The 18,450-nt window shown below is 49.4% G+C and overlaps 3 protein-coding genes across 4 annotated transcripts; 2 read left to right on the top strand and 1 right to left on the bottom strand.

Annotated features, from left to right (window-relative positions):
• Positions 1-342: 342 nt before the first annotated feature.
• Positions 343-4,253, bottom strand: RPS28 (ribosomal protein S28). Of its 2 annotated transcripts, none has more exons than XM_090028020.1 (4): positions 4,143-4,253; positions 4,016-4,063; positions 2,488-2,618; positions 343-477 (listed from the first exon to the last, which is right to left on the bottom strand). In XM_090028020.1, the coding sequence occupies exons 1-3, from the start codon at positions 4,179-4,181 to the stop codon at positions 2,496-2,498; spliced, it is 210 nt and encodes a 69-aa protein (XP_089884146.1). In that variant the 5' UTR covers positions 4,182-4,253; the 3' UTR covers positions 343-477; positions 2,488-2,495. The 2 variants fall into 2 exon arrangements, with proteins under 2 accessions (XP_089884146.1, XP_089884147.1); XM_090028021.1 differs by having other exon boundaries at positions 343-440.
• On the top strand, positions 4,250-9,381 carry NDUFA7 (NADH:ubiquinone oxidoreductase subunit A7). Its single transcript, XM_090028019.1, has 4 exons — positions 4,250-4,357; positions 4,443-4,492; positions 8,607-8,756; positions 9,114-9,381. The coding sequence occupies exons 1-4, from the start codon at positions 4,307-4,309 to the stop codon at positions 9,208-9,210; spliced, it is 348 nt and encodes a 115-aa protein (XP_089884145.1). The 5' UTR covers positions 4,250-4,306; the 3' UTR covers positions 9,211-9,381.
• A 149-nt stretch (positions 9,382-9,530) lies between these two features.
• LOC149853343 (subgroup A Rous sarcoma virus receptor pg950-like) lies at positions 9,531-16,608 on the top strand. The gene is made up of 6 exons (XM_090028018.1): positions 9,531-13,182; positions 13,370-13,504; positions 13,593-13,727; positions 14,235-14,300; positions 14,701-14,849; positions 15,490-16,608. Exons 1-5 carry the CDS (start codon positions 13,104-13,106, stop codon positions 14,844-14,846), a joined length of 561 nt encoding a protein of 186 aa, XP_089884144.1. The 5' UTR covers positions 9,531-13,103; the 3' UTR covers positions 14,847-14,849; positions 15,490-16,608.
• Positions 16,609-18,450: the final 1,842 nt, after the last annotated feature.

Here is an 18,450-nt window from a genome sequence, read left to right as displayed (position 1 = left end):
CAAGTGGAAAAGGTCATACCCTTGTCATTCTACCACTGTCTATGACACAGGATCCTGGATATGACAGACCTACAATATGATCCACCAAGTGCAACCACTTCTTGCATGTTCTCATTTGTCTCTCCAGGACCCAAGATGTACCAAATACTTTTCAGCTCTCTGAAGTACAGGCGAGCACTTACTTGCAGAACGATACAAAATCCTTCAGTTTCAAGCAGTTTTAACAACTTTTAAATCAAAGTAAGGAACTTAATAGCTCAGTGTTTGCTCCCTGGAACTCTGCTGGCTCCATTTGCCAGGATAAGTACATGCATCTCATCTTACATGAAAGACACAATGTGGTACTGGAAAAAAAATCCTTTATTTTAGTCACCGAAATGCAGTGCCCCTCTTCATGCACGTCTGGCAGCACAGATATTCACTGCTACTTCATTACAGCCGTGTAGAATGAAAGGTAGATACACCAGGATTAGTCATCTGAAAGAAATCATGCACATTTCAGTTCATCTCATATAATCATCAGGAAACCATTTCCAAGGCAATGAAATACTAGAAAAGCAACTAAAGCATGTCATTTTATTCCTACCTAGGTGAGAGACAAAGCTTGACAGTGCTATTGGTGATGCTGCAGCTTATGCAGTGTAACTAGTAGGAATTAGCACCTTGCCTATCTGCCCATAACCATCATAGGTTTCAAGGGGAGCCTCAAACTTCAGGACCACTTATACAGCTAAAAATGAGCTGCATCTTATCAATGGAAATATTCTGAGCCATTTTCAGAAGTGTTAACTGCCTAAACCAGGAGTGGGCAGTTATTTGGGCTGGAGGGCCACTTAATGAGTTTTGGCAAGTTGTTGAGGGCCACACGCATTCACTCCCCACAGCCAGGCCAGAGTTGGCACATGAGCAGCAACAGGAGCCCAGGGTCTGCAGGGCTGGACTGCATCTGCCAGGTACTGTGGGGAACACTGGGCAGAAGCAGCCCCTTCCCCAACCTGGCACCATGAGGCAGGTCCTGGGTAGGCCACACATGCCCCAGCCTCTGCTGGACACCATTCAGTGCTGGGTGGGCAGGGAGGCAGTACTGCTTCCACCCAGTTTACCTGGCAGCACTGGGGGAATAGAGCTTAGTCCTACAGACCCTGGGTAGGCTGGATTGCTTCTACCCACTGGCCCCCACTTCACCAGCAGGTCAGGGCCTGTCTCCCAAGACTAGACTATTTTACATAGATAAGGTTATTTCTAGAAGAGTCAGTCCAAAGACATCTGCATACTATGTAAATTACTATGGCTTTGGGCCCATATTTCAGCTTGGATTGAATGCTTGATGTGATTGGATTTGAAATCAAAACCTGTGTTGTTTCCCAAACTATTACCTTGAAAATAGCAGTGAAAGACTGCAGAGTATCTCTAGGCAAAGTGCGTAGAACAAAACTAGACCATTGTGTTCAGTCACGCAGAGGAAACATCAAATTCACTCACTAGACAATACTACTGTGTTAAAACAGCAGTTAAGTTAAATGCAAACTTTTCCAAACTAAACCAAACCTTTCACTTGGTATACTCTGAAAGAGTCATGGTCATTATCATGACTGCTAATTTAATTCTTTTCTACTAAGGCCAAATAGGAAATATTTATAATGCAGGTCAGCCCATAAGAAGAGTCATGGCAACATTAAAATCTAATTTTCTGATGCAGAAATAGCTAGTTTACCAAAAATAATTTTATGCTGAACAGTCATCCAAATTGCCACAGCCTAAATGTCAAACCTTACATTCTATACTTGTTTTTCCATATAAGGCTCAGATTCAGAGTTAAGGTCCCTAACCTTCGATCAGGGTCTCACATAACCGCAGATCACTCTAAATCAGAGGGGCTCAATGAACCCCTCCCTGGATTTGCATGAACTGAGTGGCACACACTTTCAGAAAATAAAATGTATGCACTACAGTGCTTGTTTCCTTGCAGAGGGGATGAGGCAATAAGAGGAGGCGATCATCCAGACAGGGACAAGCCTGAACCTATGCTTATCTGCTCATGTCCTCACACCTTGAGGCATCCTTTAAAGCACTGTGTTTAGGGACCTCAACCAATGGGACACGATCCAAAAAAGGTGGCTCATCAGAATATATGAACAAAAAGGATTCTCCCTTAAAGAAAAGTGTGGGAAACCCTGGCTTTTCCCTTGCAGACTCTCAAGAGTTCCAACCTGCAAGGGGCTGCTCAGGGCCCCCCATACCCACACACTCCGCGGAATAGGTTTCAGACTGGTCATCAATATTGACAAAAGGGTCCCGGTACAAAAAAGGTTGAGAACCACAGCTTTAAAACTATCTCATGGCACCCCAAGATGTCACAGCACCCTGGTTAAGAATCACTGCTCTATAGTCCAGGCAGATACCCCAGCTCTGTGCTTAAGACAGTCAAATGAAGATCATCATGCAAAAACATCCGTTTAAAACCTGAAAGAGAAATAGATGAGTTACCAGGCTGATCAGCGCAACCTCCTTGCTTCACGTTCAGATTCCAGCAGCGTTAGGACATCCCCCTCGCGGACGGGTCCTTTCACGTTCCGGATAATGGATCGGCTGGTGTCATCCATGAATTCAACGCGAACCTACCAGGGACCCAACAGAAAAGTCTAAACAAGTGTATTTCACCATACCCTTCACCCTCTGAAACTCCTGTTCCAGATCGCTACATCCTACTCCTAACATACCCGCTATTCATGGCAACTAGAGGTGTGCCAATAGATCGGTTAGCTGTTGGGTTGGCACCAATAAAAGGTGGAGTGATGTTATCGGCTATTGGCTTTTTTTTGGTCGCTGTAGCTGATATTTATGGCCACAGGCCCAGAGCACCCTGATGAGCATACTCCTGTCCCTCTGCCCCACCACCAGCCAGAGGCCACCACAGCAAGCAGTGGGAGGGGGAAGGGATGTCAGGTAGCAGTCACAGGGCCCCATGCTCAGCAACTAAGTGACCAGAGGTCCTGCTTTGTGCACACAGCAGGGGCCTGAGCACTGGGGCAGCAATGGATATGTTGGACTGCGCACGGGTGGGGTAAGGCACTATGCAAGGGACACTTTGCTCCTCCGGGGACCAGGTGCCTTTGCAAGTGGCTCCTCCCTGGTGGCCACCGGGAGCTGAGCTATACAGGGCCCACTGGTGGTGGTGAGACAGCCATGTGCTCTGGGGCTCCAAAAACACCCAGCACCACTGTCCACGCGAGGGTCGGCCCTGCCTGCCAGGGACAGCAGCGGTGCAGGGAGCGCGGCTGCGCACAGGAGCCGTGAGCGAGCAAGCGAGGCAGCGGCATTCGTGGGTGCCTTCCTCACCAAGGAAGCGTGCACATGTGTATTATAAACACAGAACAAACAATCAAAGGCTTATGTCAGTAGTTTAAGATGCCTTGCACCACTTCTAAATATCAGTTATTGGATCAGCATCACCTATTGGTATTGGCCAAGAAAGCCTGTCAGTGTGCCCCTAGCGCCAGCCATCAAGTCTCAGCATCTGCCCTTAAAAAGTTAGGGACAGAGAAGTCGAAGCAAATTAAAATAACGAATCCTCCAGAGAAAGGTCAGGAACAGCCCGTCCCTCAATGACACAAAGAAGATTGCGAACTGACCGGGAAGGGGGAAACCGGTACCCAGCACCAGGCCACACTGGCAAGCACGCCTGAATACGCGGTGCTCAGCGCTACGGGACAGTGCCCAGGCCCGGCCCCAACGATTCAAACTAAAAGCCCCAGACGCCAGGATAACACAAGTGCATTTCTCGAAGGGGGCTTCCTGCGGCCAGGCCAGACCAGGCCGTGCCCGCGTCAGGGGTCAGCAAGCGAGACTAAACGGTAAGAGCAGCGGAGCCCGGGGCGCGGTGCCGGGCAGGCTCAGCCCCAGGGCCAGGAAACCCCCCAGCGCGGGCTCCTGCACCGCGGGAAGGCCGGAGCCGCCCCCCCCGCCGGGCCGCAGCGACGGAGCCGCACCGGCACCACCCGCCTGCGGCGCTCACCTGCGTGCACTGCCCCTGTGAGCCGGTCCGACCCAGCACCTTGGTCACCTGCGGACACAGACACGCGTCAGTGAGCGAGCGAGCGAGCGAGTAGACCACCCCGGCCCCGCACCCCCCGGCCCCGCACCCGGGCGAGCTTGATGGGCTGCACACGGCTCGTGTCCATGATGGCGGCGGCCGCGGCGCGGAGAGGGGGAACGTCCCCCCCGTCCCTTTATATAGGCATGCACCACGCGCTTCCCGCCCTGCACCGCGCTGGTCTCCTGCTTCCCAGCCTGCACCGCGCTCAAGATGGCGGGCGCTACCCCCATCGTCCGCTGGGTCCGCAACTTCCTGTTGGGGGTGAGCGGGGGGGTAAGCGAGGCGGCGGCCCGGGGTGGGGGTCTGGGCGCGGCTCCGCCTGAGACGCTGTCCCCTTGCCTTGCAGCGGAACCTGCAGACCAAGCTCAACCTCCGCTACACGGAGATCTCCAAGAGGTGCGTCCCGCCGGGGCCGGGCGGGGGAGCAGGCAGTGTCTTCCGCCCGCTGCGACCCCGCTCTCCAGCGCCCGCGGGCCGGAGCTGAGAGAGCCCCGTCTCGGGTTTTCTGGGCAGATGTGATCACAGCTGAGTACCAAGTTCTTGGGGTGCAGTTGCCCTGTCAGGCACCGGGAGTCTCTGCTGGTCTGAGATCTCCAAGGGCCAGGAGACGCTGAGGGCCTGGCAGGATGTCAGCGAGGATGTAAATGGTGAAAATTAGCAAGATGAGGTGACGCAGACGAGGGAGGGGGAAGAGAGCAGGGGGGAAAAAACGCTAAAGGGAGACATTAGGTATGTACGTGGGGATAGTAGGTATGTAGGGATCAAGAAGAGAGCAAATGGGAAAACGGGGCCTCTGCTCAGCAACTCAGGACAGCCAGTTACCGGTACCCAGGAGAAAACTGAACTCCTGAATGATAACTTTGCATCCGTATTTCAACAAGCCCTGGGGAAAATCACGCTGGATAGGGTACAGAATGAGCAGGGTAGACATGGCTGCCTTCTTACTGTTGCTGAAGAACTGGTGTGTGATCAATTAAAAAAAATATATATAAGTGAGCAGGACCGGATGAACTCCATCTGTGGGTGCTGAAGGAGCTGGCCCGAGTCATCACAAAACCCCTGGCGAAACTGTCCCGAAACTCGTCGTGCTCTGGAGAGGTCCCTGAGGACCGGAAGAGGGCCAGTGTTGTGTCCTTTAGAGCTGTGTGAAATTTCACCCCCAGGTTTGTTTTGATGTTATTTTGGGGTCAAAACAGCAAAATCAAAACGGAACAGATATGGTCGACACAGCCTCAAAATAAAACGAGGCAAGTTGAAACGTTTTGCCGTTTTGATGCTGTTTTGACATTTCACCCACAGGCTACAATGGGGAAGGTTAAAACAGCCTGTAACACTGTCATTTCTGGCCAGATTTGAATGAAACTTACAGGAATGGTAGCCCCTTCTGAGGGCATGCAGCGTGCCAGGTTTCAAGAAGATAGGTGCAGGGGGTTCAGAGAAACTGCACCCCAAAGTCTTGAGAGCCAAACTCATGTCACATGTATGTGTTAAGCCACAGTGGGGTTGAAACTGCAGGGATGGTAGCCCTTGCAGAGGCCACGCAGCCCGACAAGTTTCAAGGAGATAGGTGCAGGGGTTTGGGGGGAACTGCACCTCAAGCTGTGGATGAGCAAAACTCGACATGGGTAACACTGTGTGTGTTAAGGCACAGCAGGGTGAAAGCTGCAGACCTGCTAGCCCCTGTTGTGATGCCTGCCAGCTGTCAAGATGATGTGTGCAGTGGCATTCTGGGGCCCGGCACCACTAGCTGCTGATAGGCAAAACTTGTGCTGAAGATGCCCCATCACTTGTCACCAAGACCTGGGGGTAATAATTGACCACAGTATGAACATGAGCCGGCAGCGCGATGCTATAGCCAGCAGGGCCAACAACATGCTGGCATGCATCAATTGATACCTCTCCAGCAAAACCATTGCAAAGAAGTGATTCTCCTGTTCTACTCAGCTCTTCTCGGCATTGGTGAGACTGCAGCTGGAGTACTGTGCCCAGTTCTGGGCTCTGCACCTTAACACGGATGCGTTAAAGCTTGAGAGAGTCCAGAGAAGGGCTGCCCATATAATCAGAGACTTGCATGGCAAGCCATATGAGGAAAGGCTGAGGGACCTGGGACTCTTCAGCCTGAAAAAGAGATGGCTGAGAGGGGACTTGGTAGCAGCTTACTGCTACATCAGTACATCTAGGGCTCAGTGAACAACTGTTCACCAGGGCATCCTTGGGAGAAACTAGGAATAACAGTCACAGTCAGGACACCCTGGTTGTGAAGTAGTTTTCCTAATGTTGAGCCTGAAATGAGTCTGAAATGATCTTCCAGGAGATGGTGGGCTTAGCTGTGAGACGGTTAGGTGGGCACAAAGCTGACTGTGGGGTAGGACCCAGGGAGTCCTAATGAATGGATCAGTGTTGTCTTGGCGAGAAGTGGGCAGTGGTGTCCCGCAGGGGTTGGTGCTTGGTCCAGTAGTTTTCAACATCTTCATCAGTGATTTGGATGCAGGGACAAAGAGCTCACTGGCCAAGTTCACAGATGATACCAAGTTATGGCTATGTATGAGATGACACCAAGTCTCAGGCTAGCTATCAGGAGGCACTGCTTCACAGTCAGGGTAGCTAGGGTCTGGAACCAACTTCCAAGAGAAGTGGTGCTGGCTCCTACCCTGGGGGTCTTTAAAAAGAGGCTAGATTTACACCTTGCTGGGGTCATTTGACCCCAGCATTCTTTCCTGCCTGTGGCAGGGGGTTAGATTTGATGATCTGCTCAGGTCATCTGCTCCGACCCTACCAGTTATGAAACTATAGGGAAGCATAGTCATGCTTGAAGATAGGCTACAGATTCAGATGGCTCTAAAGAGGCTGGCAGGTTAGGCGAGTCAGAACCAAATGAAGTTCAACTCTGAGAAAGATAAAGTGCTCCACCTGGGGACGAATAATCCCCTGCACACCTGCAGGCTTGGAAACACCGATCTGACCAACACCACATGAAAGAGGCCTGGGGGTTATAACTGACCACACTAGGAACGTGAGCTGCCAGTGCAACTGTTGCCAGCAGGGCAAATAATACTCTGGCATGCATCGATTGATGAATCTCCAGCAAGACAAAGGAGGTGATTCTTCTGCTGTACTCAGCACCGGTGAGACCGCAGCTGCAGTACTGCGTCCAGTTCTGGGTGCCACATTTTAACAAGGACGTGGTAAGACTTGACAGAGTCCAGAGAAGGGCCACCTGTATGATTAGAGGCTTGCACAGCAAGCTGAACGCAAAAAGGCTGAGGGACCTGGGATTCTTCAGCCTGAAAAAGAGAAGGCTGAGAGGAGACTTGGTAGCAGTTTAATGCTACGTCAGGGGAGTACATCAGGGGCTCAATGAACAACTCCTTCACCAGGGCACCCTTGGGGAGAACCAGGAGTAAAGGCCACAAACTCCTAGAAGACCATTTCAGGCTCAAGATTAGGAAACATTTCTTCACAGTCAGGGTGTCTAGACTGTGGAATAAGCTCCCTCTAGAGGTGGTGCAATCACCTACCCTGGAGATCTTCAAGAGGAGACTGGACAGTCACTTTGCTGGGGTCACCTGACCCCACCTGTCACTTTTCCTGCCTGTTGCAGGGGGCTAGACCCAATGAACTTCTGAGGTCCCTTCCAGCCTTACAATCTATGAATCATGTATTAATACCACTGTAATGTTTCCATTTGGCTTCTCTTTCCTCTGCCTTCTTCCCCCCCCACTTTACCTTGTTTCTCCTCCTTCCCTATTTATATTTTCACTACATCCCCTCACACTTGTAGTTTCTCTCATTCCTGTTTTCCTGATCTCCAACTATTTTCTTTTTAACTGGTTAGCCTCTTTTCTACCTTGTATTCTGTCACTGTAATGTCTCCCTTTAGCCTTTTTCCCCCTGCTCTCTTCCCCACGCCCTGCTTCACCTTTTGTCTTTCTAATTTCTACCTATTTACATTATCACTGACAATCCTGCCATATTTGTATCTTCTCTCATTGGAGTCTCAGAACAGCAGAGACTTCCTGTGCCTGAAGACGGGTGACTGGGCCCAAAAGCTTGCTAAGAACTTTTTCCAACTACTCGGTCTAATACAAGGGATCACATCTACCCAAAGAACCTTGCCTGCCTATGTCCTTAGACCAACATGGCTACAACCAAAAACTCTGTCTCGTTACAGCATCCTTGTTCTTCCTGCAGATGTGTTAGTGTAGCCCAGTGCCAGGCCACAAGTTCGCTCTACATATCCTTTTTTACTAGTTTGCAGCTGAGCAATACTGAGTCTCTTTAACACACTCCATAGGCCTTGGAGTATGAGAGCCCCTTTTTGTATTTCATTTGCAGAAGACCAGAATATCCTGCTGTGCTCTGTGAGCCTTTAGTTTCATTAAAAGGTGCTCTAAAGTCAGGTTTCTAGTTCTGAGTGATAACCTGATGCATTAATAGTAAGAATCTGGTTTTTTGCTTAATATCTTGTATGCTTTGAAGCTTTTTTTTTTTTTTTAAACTGTCTTCTTAGAACTCAGCCACCACCTCAACTTCCCTTGGGTCCCAGTCACAAACTTGCGGATAACTACTACTGTACCCGGGATGGACGCAGAGAGACCTATCCTCCAATTATTGTTATGTCACCACAGAAAACCCTTGTATCAGGTGCTCAAGCTGGCAGGTAGGTCCTGTTTATCCTATGGCCTATGACCATACAAGATCTGCTGTGACTTTGCTAGCTAAGCAGGGTCAAATTAGGTTGAAAATTAGTGTGGAGTACTATAAGGAAGCACACAGATGCTAGTAATAGGATGCTGAATAAATGCCTCTGTGGATCTTCTCTTGAGAATCAGTATGATTAGGGCTGGAGCTGGATTCCTTAAAACCTCTGTGTTACCAGTAGCTCTGAGAGAGTTATATGTGTGAATGGGAGGGCAACAATGGGATCTGCCTTAACTCTGCAGTGAAAACACCTCCAAAACAACTAATATCCAAAAGAGTTAATGATTCCTGAAGCCTAGTCTCTCCTTCTTCCCAGCTCGGACTCTACAGTAGCAACAACTGGGAAAAAGGGAGTGACACCAGGAGTTCCACCAAGGAAATGGGAATTGTCAACAGATGAACCTTATCTGTAAAGTAAACAAGTATGAAGAGAAGTCTCAATATGACGGTATTTCTCAGGATTGATTTAAAAGAAACAGTCTGCCTGAAAAGTGAGCAAAGAGGTTAGCTTTGGTAGTATTAATGAGAACTTGCCTGTCTGAGAGAGTTTTGTTGGTGTCTGGTAAATAAATATTTATCTGTAATGTCGACTTTTGTTATTTTAGAGGACTCTCTCCATCTAAATGAGTTTTGGGAATGATTATTTCCTCCCCCCCCCCACAATTTTCTGTTTAAAGAAAAAAAAAAGGGGGGTCTGACTTTCTAAACTCCACATTGGTGGAGTTTTAGACCCAGGAACCCCTTGGAAAATCCCATCTCTTAGCTTTCATTTGTTTTCTTGACTATGGAGAAATAATAAAGCAATTCTTCTGTTGCAAAGAACTCAGAAATACCACAACAGGTCAGAATGGTTTTGACACTGGTTTCCTATTTGAAATCTCTGGATTTTGTGAATCTTGTGTTGTTTTTGTACACGTAATATTGCATGGCACCCTGTGGCACCCTCAAAAGGATCTCATGGCATCCTGCAGTGCTGCAGCACCCTGGCTGACAGTCAGTGCTCTAAGCAACACAACTTGGCTAGCACACAAACCTAGCAACTCCTGGAGAGAGACTCCAAAACACAGTTGTTGTACAAAGTAGAACTGATGATACTTCCATGTTAATTATTACCAGAGGAATACTCTGCATTGCTGCTACAGGGCAGGGTTTTGTAAGTGGTGCCATAGCCAGGATGGGGATTATAGCTCCAAATTCCTGATCACAGATGTTGGCTACTGAGACTAGCAATTTCCAAGCGTCTCCGGCCAGAGACATTTGTCCAAATTACTAGGACTAAACTCCAGCTCAAATATCACTTCAGACATGTGCAATTCTAATTGAAAAATTCTTCTAACAGGAGGTGAAGAACTTTGAGTAGTTGGTATAAAGTGTGCCATTCCATATGGTATGGAAACCTTTTCGACTGATAGTCTGAGAGATGACGTGCATTAAGTGTGATATTGACTGTTGTTCGTTGCCCAAGGAATCCATTTATTTCCTCTGCTGGCCATGTCAAGCTTTACTGACAATTTCTTATGCCTTTGGGACATACAGATTGCGCTTAATTCCAGAGTTTCCTTGAAGTGTAGGTGGGTTAACCTAGCCTGCAGGTAATGCAGCACTCAAATCCCTGGGCAACATGCATGGGTGGGGTGTGTGTACCCATGTGTGTGTAAGGGACTGCAAACTGACTAGGTCTTCTGAGTTTATATCCTTGTGCAGCTCAGTAAGCTGAGCTCTACTGATTTTTTTCCTTTTTCCCCAGTGAATTTTAAGGATTTGTTTGACCTTCTGGGTACACAGTGGGTAATTGCAGGAAGGTATTAGAATACTCTGGCATTTGAGCAGTTTAGACTTCATTCTTGTGAGACTGGTGAATAACAAGCCCAAGTGAAAATAGTACCTACCTTCTATCCTTCTGCCTCAGCTAGGTCAGGCTGAAAGCACCTCATCATATATGAGACAAGGTTGTATGTACAGATGGGAGGGGAGTAGGGCAAAAATGGGCTGTGACTTAACTCTGCAGTGAAAACATACCAGAAAGAGAACCTGCAATCAGTCATTTAATCACTCAGCAAACAAGTATTATGATTTCTGCTTTGCATGCAAAGGACACTAATAGGGGATATTGATTTGCATCAAAACTTAAAGGAAAATATGGCCCCTGCTGAGCCATGGGGTTTTGGTGACATTGGTGTGGGGGGGAAATAGGGGGTGTTTCCTCAGCAATCCCTTTCCCCTGCCACCCAGTCCTACCCTGCCCTGCCCTGGGGAAAAGTGACAGCAGTAATGTTTTCCATGTGCCAGCACCTGGGTTCCACCTGAACTGGCTCAATCCAGCCTGTAGCCCTAAAAGGGTGCTAACCCCCACCTCAAATAAAATGGAATTAGCTTGAGTAAAGCTGTGCTCACTGCCAAGAGGTCTGCTTACAGCAAGGTAATAAGCAATCTCACTGCAGAAACCTACTGAAAACAAGGCAATACAGCTAGGCAAGGTCAGCCAAGCTTCACTTGGACTGCAATGAAGCTACTTTTTCCTGTCTTCAGTAGTGTTTTACAGCTAGCTCCCTTAAGATATAGCTAAAGTAGCAAAATAAACATATTTTTAAAATGCATCTAATCTAAGGCTGATTAGGTTGAATAGCATCTAGCCCTTATGGCAAAGTGAATGATTAACCTTGCCATTTCTAAATCCAGTTTTAGCTGAATACTTGGTTCCTAGTCATAAAAGTAATACTCTATAAAAATCAAGTCATAAAAAATAAAGTTATAATGGTTTTATCTTGTATTTAACTTGGGCTGTATCTGCTTCCTTCTCAGACTTAAGAAAGGACCCTGAAAGACTGTCTTAACATCTCTCCCATGTATATAGTTGGTCCAATAAAAGAGGTCACCAAACAAATTTTCTTTGCCTGTTCCCTAGGCTGTCATGGTTACACCACTATTTCAGGTCTCATAAAATTGTCAGGGCAAATTACATCAGCTTTAGCATGGGATTTTGTTTCCTTGGAAGACTGCCACACCTTTTTCTTAGTCCTTCAGACTGTCCTCAGTATGTTTTCTAGACATTTATCTCAGGTTTTTTCTTGTAACTTTATCCCATTGCATGGATGTTTCCACTTGAGGCAATTATTTATCAGATTCATATGCCACCAGTCCCAAAAAAGGCTCAAGGACATGGATAAATGTACCCTGCACGGAACTACAATACTGTAGTAGATGATTTCCACCCCTCCCCCCAACATATGGTAGGATTTTTTTAAGCCATCCTTCTACAGCCTCTGCAATTGAAAGAAGTTTTTATGGAAGAAAACTTTCTAATCATAGAAAATTAGGGTTGGAAGGGACCTCAGGAGGTCATCTAGTGCAGCAGTTCTCAACCCTTTTTTTTTTTGCACGAGGACCCATTTGCCCCAGCCCGTGCCCCTCACTCCTGCCTTGCTGCCCCCCAGGCCCCAGTGTGCGAGGCAGGGGGCCCCAATCACTCCTTGCAGGCTTGGACTCTGCCGGCCTGCGTGGGGAAAGCCATGGTTCCTATGTTGTTCTCCTTTAAAGGAGAACCTGTGTTTAAAGTTTGTTGATCCATATTTTGTTTGCTTGCGACCCTTTCAAGTATTCTTGTGACCTAGAGGTTGAGAAACACTGCTCTAGTGAGCCCAGCCCTCTGCTCAAACCAGGACCAGCCCCAACTAGCTCATCCCAAGTGAGGCTTTCTCCACCAGGGTCTTAAAAACCTCCAGGGATGGAGAGTTCGCTGCCCCTCCGGCAGCCTGTTCCAGTGCTTTATAACCCTCCTGGTGAAAGAGCTTTTCCTCATTTCTACCCTAAACTTACGCTGCTGTTGCAGCTTGGAGCCGCTGTTCTACATCCGCCACCACGGACATCTGTAGAAAATTGAATTTTGCAGAATAGGAACATCTCCTTGCCCCTGTCCCCGGCTCGGCAACACGTCGGGGGGAGGAGGTGGCTATTCGTACTTGGCTTTGGTTCTTGCTGCAGAAATTTGGCAGAAGTCCCGGAGCAGGGAGGGGTGCAGCGCGGGAAGCCGGGTCAGGTTTGGGCTCAAGGGCGCTGACACACGTGTGTAGCGGTGGCACATGCGCACCAGTCCCCGGGCAGCTGGGGGCAGAGAAGGGCCGGGCCCACGTGCGCGGCACCGAGGCCACCAGGGGTCGCCAACAGCTTCAACGCGCATGGGTACTCCCCTTCGGATTTGCGGGTGCGATGTGCGCGTGCGTCCCGCGGTCCCGCCCCCCAGTTTTCTGCGCCTGCACCGACCACCGCGCGCTCTCCTTGTCTGCTGCTGCGTCGCGGTCGCGGGCAGATGGCGGATCGGCGGCTGCTGCTGCTGCTGCTGCTGGCGGGGCTGCTGGTGCCCGCGCGCCTCCAGTCGTCTGGACAAGGTCGGGATGGGGGGTGTCGCTCGAGCGCAAAGGGCTGTAAAGCGGCGCGGGCGGGACGCGCCCTCGGCAGCGCCTATTGGCTGCGCGCCGCGTGTTTCCGCCCCCCTCGCACACCCGCACTTCTCATTGGTGCGCGGGCCGCGTGGCGGGGGGAGGGGGGGCCCAGCTAACGGCCGCGTCCGCGCAGGGCCCGCGCCATGCCCCGAGCACGAGTTCCGCTGCGCGCCCGGCGGCGCCTGCTTCCCGCGCACCTGGCTCTGCGACGGCCACGACGACTGCGACCACGGGGAGGACGAGCGGGACTGCGCGTCGCCCAGCGCAGGTGCGGGGGGGGCCGGGCTGCCCCTGGGGAGGGCCCCCAGCGCGGCCCGGAGCGCTCCCCTCACCGCCCTGCTCTCCCCTGGTCGCAGAGGCGCCCCCGTGCGGCGTGGGCGAGTTCCTCTGTGACGGCCGCAGGGACTGTCCCGATGGCACGGATGAATCTGCCGAAGCCTGCCAGCTCCGGGAGGCCCGGTCCTCTGCGGGGCCCAGCACGGCCAGCACAGGTCAGAGGTGTGAATGGACCGAGATGGTCGCAGGCTGGGTGCGGGGCAAGAGCGCCGGCAGGCGGATGCTGGAGCTGGCGGGCTGGGAGTGTATAGTTGTGGGTGGAGATGCAATAAGGAGGGGATGCTTTGCCTGTTGGTCCTTTACAGAGGCACATTTTGCTCCTGAATGACTGTTTGACCAGACGTGAGTCACTTGTGCGTTTCCAGGGAGTGTTCGAGGCCCGAGACTTTCTTGGGTTGGGCAGAGGGAGTTCTTCAGTTTCCCCCAGTGCTATGTTAGTTCTGTTTGTGCCCTTTGCCATCTAAGTCACTTTTTCCTGGTGCACGTGGGCTTTTTGCACAGAAACAGCAGGGGTAGATCTTGCTTGAAAGATCCCCCTGTGGTGGTGGAAAGCAGGAGGGCTCATGATCTTGCACAGACTCCTTTTAGAGTTGGCCTCAAGCTCAGTGTGACAAAGATCATTTAAATACCCAATGACTGACTGTCCTGTGCTTTCATTTCAGAGACTCCATATGAGACCCCAGGACCATTTCTGCATCAAGCTCCCTTGTGGGTGATAGCTACCTTTGGTATGTGAGACTCCAAAGCTGCAGCTCATCTTGGCTTTTGCTTAGTGGAGTCAAGTGAAACAGGGCTCAGGTCAGAGTGATTCAGATGCTGTTTGTTCAGTAACAGCTTACCGGAGCCTTGCCCTGCTAGGTTTCTCAAACTCCCTCTTCTTGCAGCATGATGTAGCCCCACAGCCATCTAAGCCGTGTTGTGCCACCTGCTGCTTGAAGCGGAATCACCCAGCATGGGACAGGCACTAACTTCCCTTCCTTTCCACTCCTCCAAGGCACTCAGCCTGCTGCTTATCCTTAAAGGTTTTTGACTGGCCTGTCTCATGGGCACTGGGCTGGAGCAGCTGAATTGCATCTACTGTCTAATATAAGGTGATATTAAAGCAGTTCTCTGCTCTTTACTATGCAGTGCTCTTGAGTGTCCTGGTGGGTATAGGCTGCCTTACTGCATGGCAACAATCCAGAAAAAAGACCAACTTCACCAGTATCAGCCTTGAAAAAACTTCCAAGGAACAGCTCATGCCTGCCAGAAGACCCTCAACTACGTTTCCTTGATGGGTAGGTTTCTTACCCCTACGCTGGATCCAAACCATTTGGTGCAGCTACTCGGAAGGGGAGAGAGCCCACCCCTTCCTGAGCACCTTTGTTCTGGAGGGGAGAAGATGCTCCTTGTCCCATCCCAGCTTGCCACGAGCTCTTCTCTCTGGGAGATTATCCCCATGTCTTTCCTGTAAATGCACTTCTCAGCTGCCTGTGCCCCAGTGAGTTGTGTTCTCTGTGTGTGTGTGCAGGAGAACATTTTCCCTCAACACATGTTTGCACGCATGCATGCATAGTGCTCATCTCTGAGTAAGAGTAAGGATGGGGTCGCTCCCCACTGCCAAATTTTTTTTGTGGTATGGAAGTAGTTTTGACTGCAGTTCTACCTCCAGACTCCTCTGTTCTGAGAAACTTGCTGTCTCTTCTTTCAGTGGCTATTTGATAACTGGCCAGATGCGTGTGGGTGTTGGGGCAGATGTGTGTGGGTGTTGAATCCAGGGGAAACATCAAACTCCTGAATGCTGGGATACTTTGCTGATCTTTTGGCCTCTTTAGAGTGGTTTGTTTTCCCCCCACAGCTTTAAAACTGAAATGAAATCCAAAGCCCTGGCACAGAAGATTATCAAAAATAACACTTTTGTTTTTCTGCTTTTTTCAGGAATTTCCTGCCTGCAGGTTGGCTCAATCATCTTTGCACTCCCTGCAGATGCTATTCAAATAGATCTTGACAAGTTCTCAGGGGTTTGACTGGGTGACAGTTGCACTAAAATAAGGACATTCCCCCAGCACAAGTATATGTACTGTGGGAAATTGGCACTGGAGAATCAGAAATGACCCTTGTGGTGCTGTGAAATCAAATGTGCCATGAAGGTGATGGCAGTTCTTGGGATGCCATAATGGTTACCCTAGAGGGGATATTTCACATGTTGCTTCTCACCAGAGATTATAGTCATGATATAATTTTACTGTACTACAAGTCTTCAGAGTATTACTTGCTGGAATTAACCCATCAAGGAGTTGAAAAATTGACATGCTTCCTGTGCCCCTAGGCTTTTCACTGGTGACAGGTTGAGCTTTAGCTGTAGGCACATGATGTGGCATTCAGGACCTAAGCGCTCTTCACTCCCACTGAAGTCTATGTAAGAAGTGTTCTCTGCTTGTGTATTCAGCCTAGTGTTTCTATCTTAACGCTTGGTTTCCTAGAAGTTGCCTGTTTAATGTAGTTGGAAGAGCATCTGAGCAAATCTTGTCAAAACAAAAAGCAGCAGGAGTCAGTTTTGTACTTCATTGCTTTTAACTCTTTAATTTTGGTGTCATAACCAGTTGTTTCCTTCATGTTATCCCTTTCTGAAATCAATGCATGCAGTATACCATTGGCTTTTCAGTGTGTGTGTGTGTGTGTGTGTGTGTGTGTAGAGGGAACTGCTAGCAGAGGGGAAGGGATGTGCACTCTTTTCCCCCATTTAAGCCAGTAGTTACCTCTTTCCATGTTCGCTGAATGCAAGTTGAGAATTCTACTTAGAGGGCAAACACTCCTTCCAGCAGTCTCAGAGAGCAGGACTCCTTGGGATTTTGTACAGCAAGCACCTGTGCATTTGGAGCACAGGGGGGAGAGTTTGTAAGAGTTATGGATTATTTAAAATTCCACTTCTTCCCAGCTTTGGGATAGCACAGAATGAGAGGCTGAGTCTGTGAGGGTGCAGCACTCTGCTTCTGGATGACTGACAGATACGTGAAAATGTTACAGTTTATGGGGAATAAAACTCTTTTAAAGAACTGTTAGCAGCTGTTTGGATTTTTATTTCTCGGGTCATGTGTTTTGTGACAATGTAGCCACTGTGCTCAGCAGTGTATTGAATCCAAGAAGACCTGGCTTCTGGCCTTCCTGATTTGGAACACAAGCACAAGCATCCAACACTAATCACAACAGGATAGCTCGGCCCAGGGTGGAATGCACGGCCTTTTGATTTTGGATTGTGCAGGATCTTAGATGGTTAACAGGAGAACGATGTCCTTGCTTACCTGGAAGTAGGAAAACAATTGGCTTTTCTGCTTTCTAAAAAAATAAAGCATAAGTTGCGTAGGGTCAGGTTCTACCTCTTATGTATTCTGTCTCCTTAAGCTTGTGAAGTTCTGCCTACATAGTAAGGTTGCTGTCTGACAGTGTCCCTCAAGTATACTGTACTCATTTGGCCAGGCTACCTCCAGAACTGAGAACTGTCACTGTGTCTGTATGACTAGGGAAATGCTCGTACCGTCACTCAGCAGTACTGATTAGTCCACATGAATTGTAACGTGGATAAAGTTGCACTGTAGGAAGCAGCTTGCACAGAGCATCATAGAAGGCATGGTGCTGCTGCTGCTGGCGCCAAGAAGTTTTCACCATATCAGGGTGGTACTGGATTCCTTTAAACTCTGGAATAGGTCTTGGGTGAGCCTGTGTGCCAAGCAATTCACCTATCACTTAATTTGGCATCATCATGGAGTCTTAAGCAACATTAATGTGCACACTTAATAGATGCATCTGCTAATCCTGTACTGGGGTCTCAGCAGTCAGTTCAGGGTTCCTCAGTGCTCAATAGTAGTAAAATTACCCAGTAGGCTCTATGCAAAAAGGAATATATAGACGATTATAGAAAGGGGCCACAGAACACGTGAGATCAGAAGCAGGGCTTTGTTTTTTCTCTAGCCTCTTCCACTGGAGATTCTCAAAGCAGGTGACATATATTAACTAATTCACTGCAAAGTCATCTACAATGGGTTTTCAACATTTTTAACAAGTGTACACCTTCTGCCTCAAAGTTTCAGCTTATTTACCCCTTTATATTTTTTCCTGTTTTTAAAGGGGGGCAGGGGGGAGAGCAGATCAAGACCCCACGCTGAAGGAGGGACTGGACAGGGGCAGGCACTGCCCAGCTGGGGCAGAGTGTGGGACGGAGCCATGAATGGTTCTGCAGCCTCCCCAAAATTTGCTATAGCCCGCCCCCCCCCAGCACTGCTGTTGCCTGCCCTGAGTACAGCCCGGGCCAGAACCCCCTGCCGGGAAGAGCCCAGTGTGGCCCTGGCCCCAGCCCACTCTGTGTGCAGATGTGGTGGCACACGCCCCCTGTGTCCTCCCGGGGTGTGCACAGCGGTGGAGCTGCACCCCTGCCCATGGCTCAGTCCTACACCCTGCCTAGCTGCCAGCCCCAGTCCCAGTTTCTCCTCCGAGAGCTTAAGAGCTGGACCCAGCTCTTCTCCACACGGCCCAGCTGCATTCCTGGCCTCCCACGTGCTGCGCTGCAGCTGTGTGCATGCATGCAGTTCCACGTACCCCTTATGACCCTTTAAATACCCCTAGGGGTACACATATCCATAGTTGACAACCACTGAGCTACAAAATGGGGCAAAGAGTCAGCTGTAGTTGATCATCCTGCCTTCCTGTAGGCTGCTGAACAACATGAGGGGAACGACAGAAGCCATCAATACTTTCTTACTAGACTGTACAAATTGAGACAGGTTTTGGCTTGCATAGACTGGGCTAAGAGCCGGCAGATTTTCATCTTAGTTCTGTCTGTGAAAGCTTCTCTTGTTTCAATGCTGCAGAAAAGTAATGGTGGAACAGACAAGAGTTTTAATG

The sequence above is a fragment of the Crocodylus siamensis genome, chromosome 14, assembly GCF_052110815.1.
Source record: "Crocodylus siamensis isolate JL-2025a chromosome 14, ASM5211081v1, whole genome shotgun sequence".
In the NCBI taxonomy this organism is placed as follows: domain Eukaryota; kingdom Metazoa; phylum Chordata; order Crocodylia; family Crocodylidae; genus Crocodylus; species Crocodylus siamensis.
This window is presented reverse-complemented; position numbering and strand designations above follow the sequence as displayed.

Coding starts and splice junctions, on each gene's coding strand:
- RPS28 (XM_090028020.1), bottom strand. CDS start 4,181: ATGGACACGAGCCGTGTGCAGCCCATCAAGCTCGCCCGG. Junction 4,064..4,142: donor AGCCCATCAAGCTCGCCCGG/GTGCGGGGCCGG, acceptor CTGTGTCCGCAG/GTGACCAAGGTGCTGGGTCG. Junction 2,619..4,015: donor CACAGGGGCAGTGCACGCAG/GTGAGCGCCGCA, acceptor GGTCCCTGGTAG/GTTCGCGTTGAATTCATGGA.
- NDUFA7 (XM_090028019.1), top strand. CDS start 4,307: ATGGCGGGCGCTACCCCCATCGTCCGCTGGGTCCGCAACTTCCTGTTG. Junction 4,493..8,606: donor TACACGGAGATCTCCAAGAG/GTGCGTCCCGCC, acceptor CTGTCTTCTTAG/AACTCAGCCACCACCTCAAC. Junction 8,757..9,113: donor TCAGGTGCTCAAGCTGGCAG/GTAGGTCCTGTT, acceptor CCTTCTTCCCAG/CTCGGACTCTACAGTAGCAA.
- LOC149853343 (XM_090028018.1), top strand. CDS start 13,104: ATGGCGGATCGGCGGCTGCTGCTGCTGCTGCTGCTGGCGGGGCTGCTG. Junction 13,505..13,592: donor CTGCGCGTCGCCCAGCGCAG/GTGCGGGGGGGG, acceptor CCCTGGTCGCAG/AGGCGCCCCCGTGCGGCGTG. Junction 13,728..14,234: donor GCCCAGCACGGCCAGCACAG/GTCAGAGGTGTG, acceptor CTTTCATTTCAG/AGACTCCATATGAGACCCCA.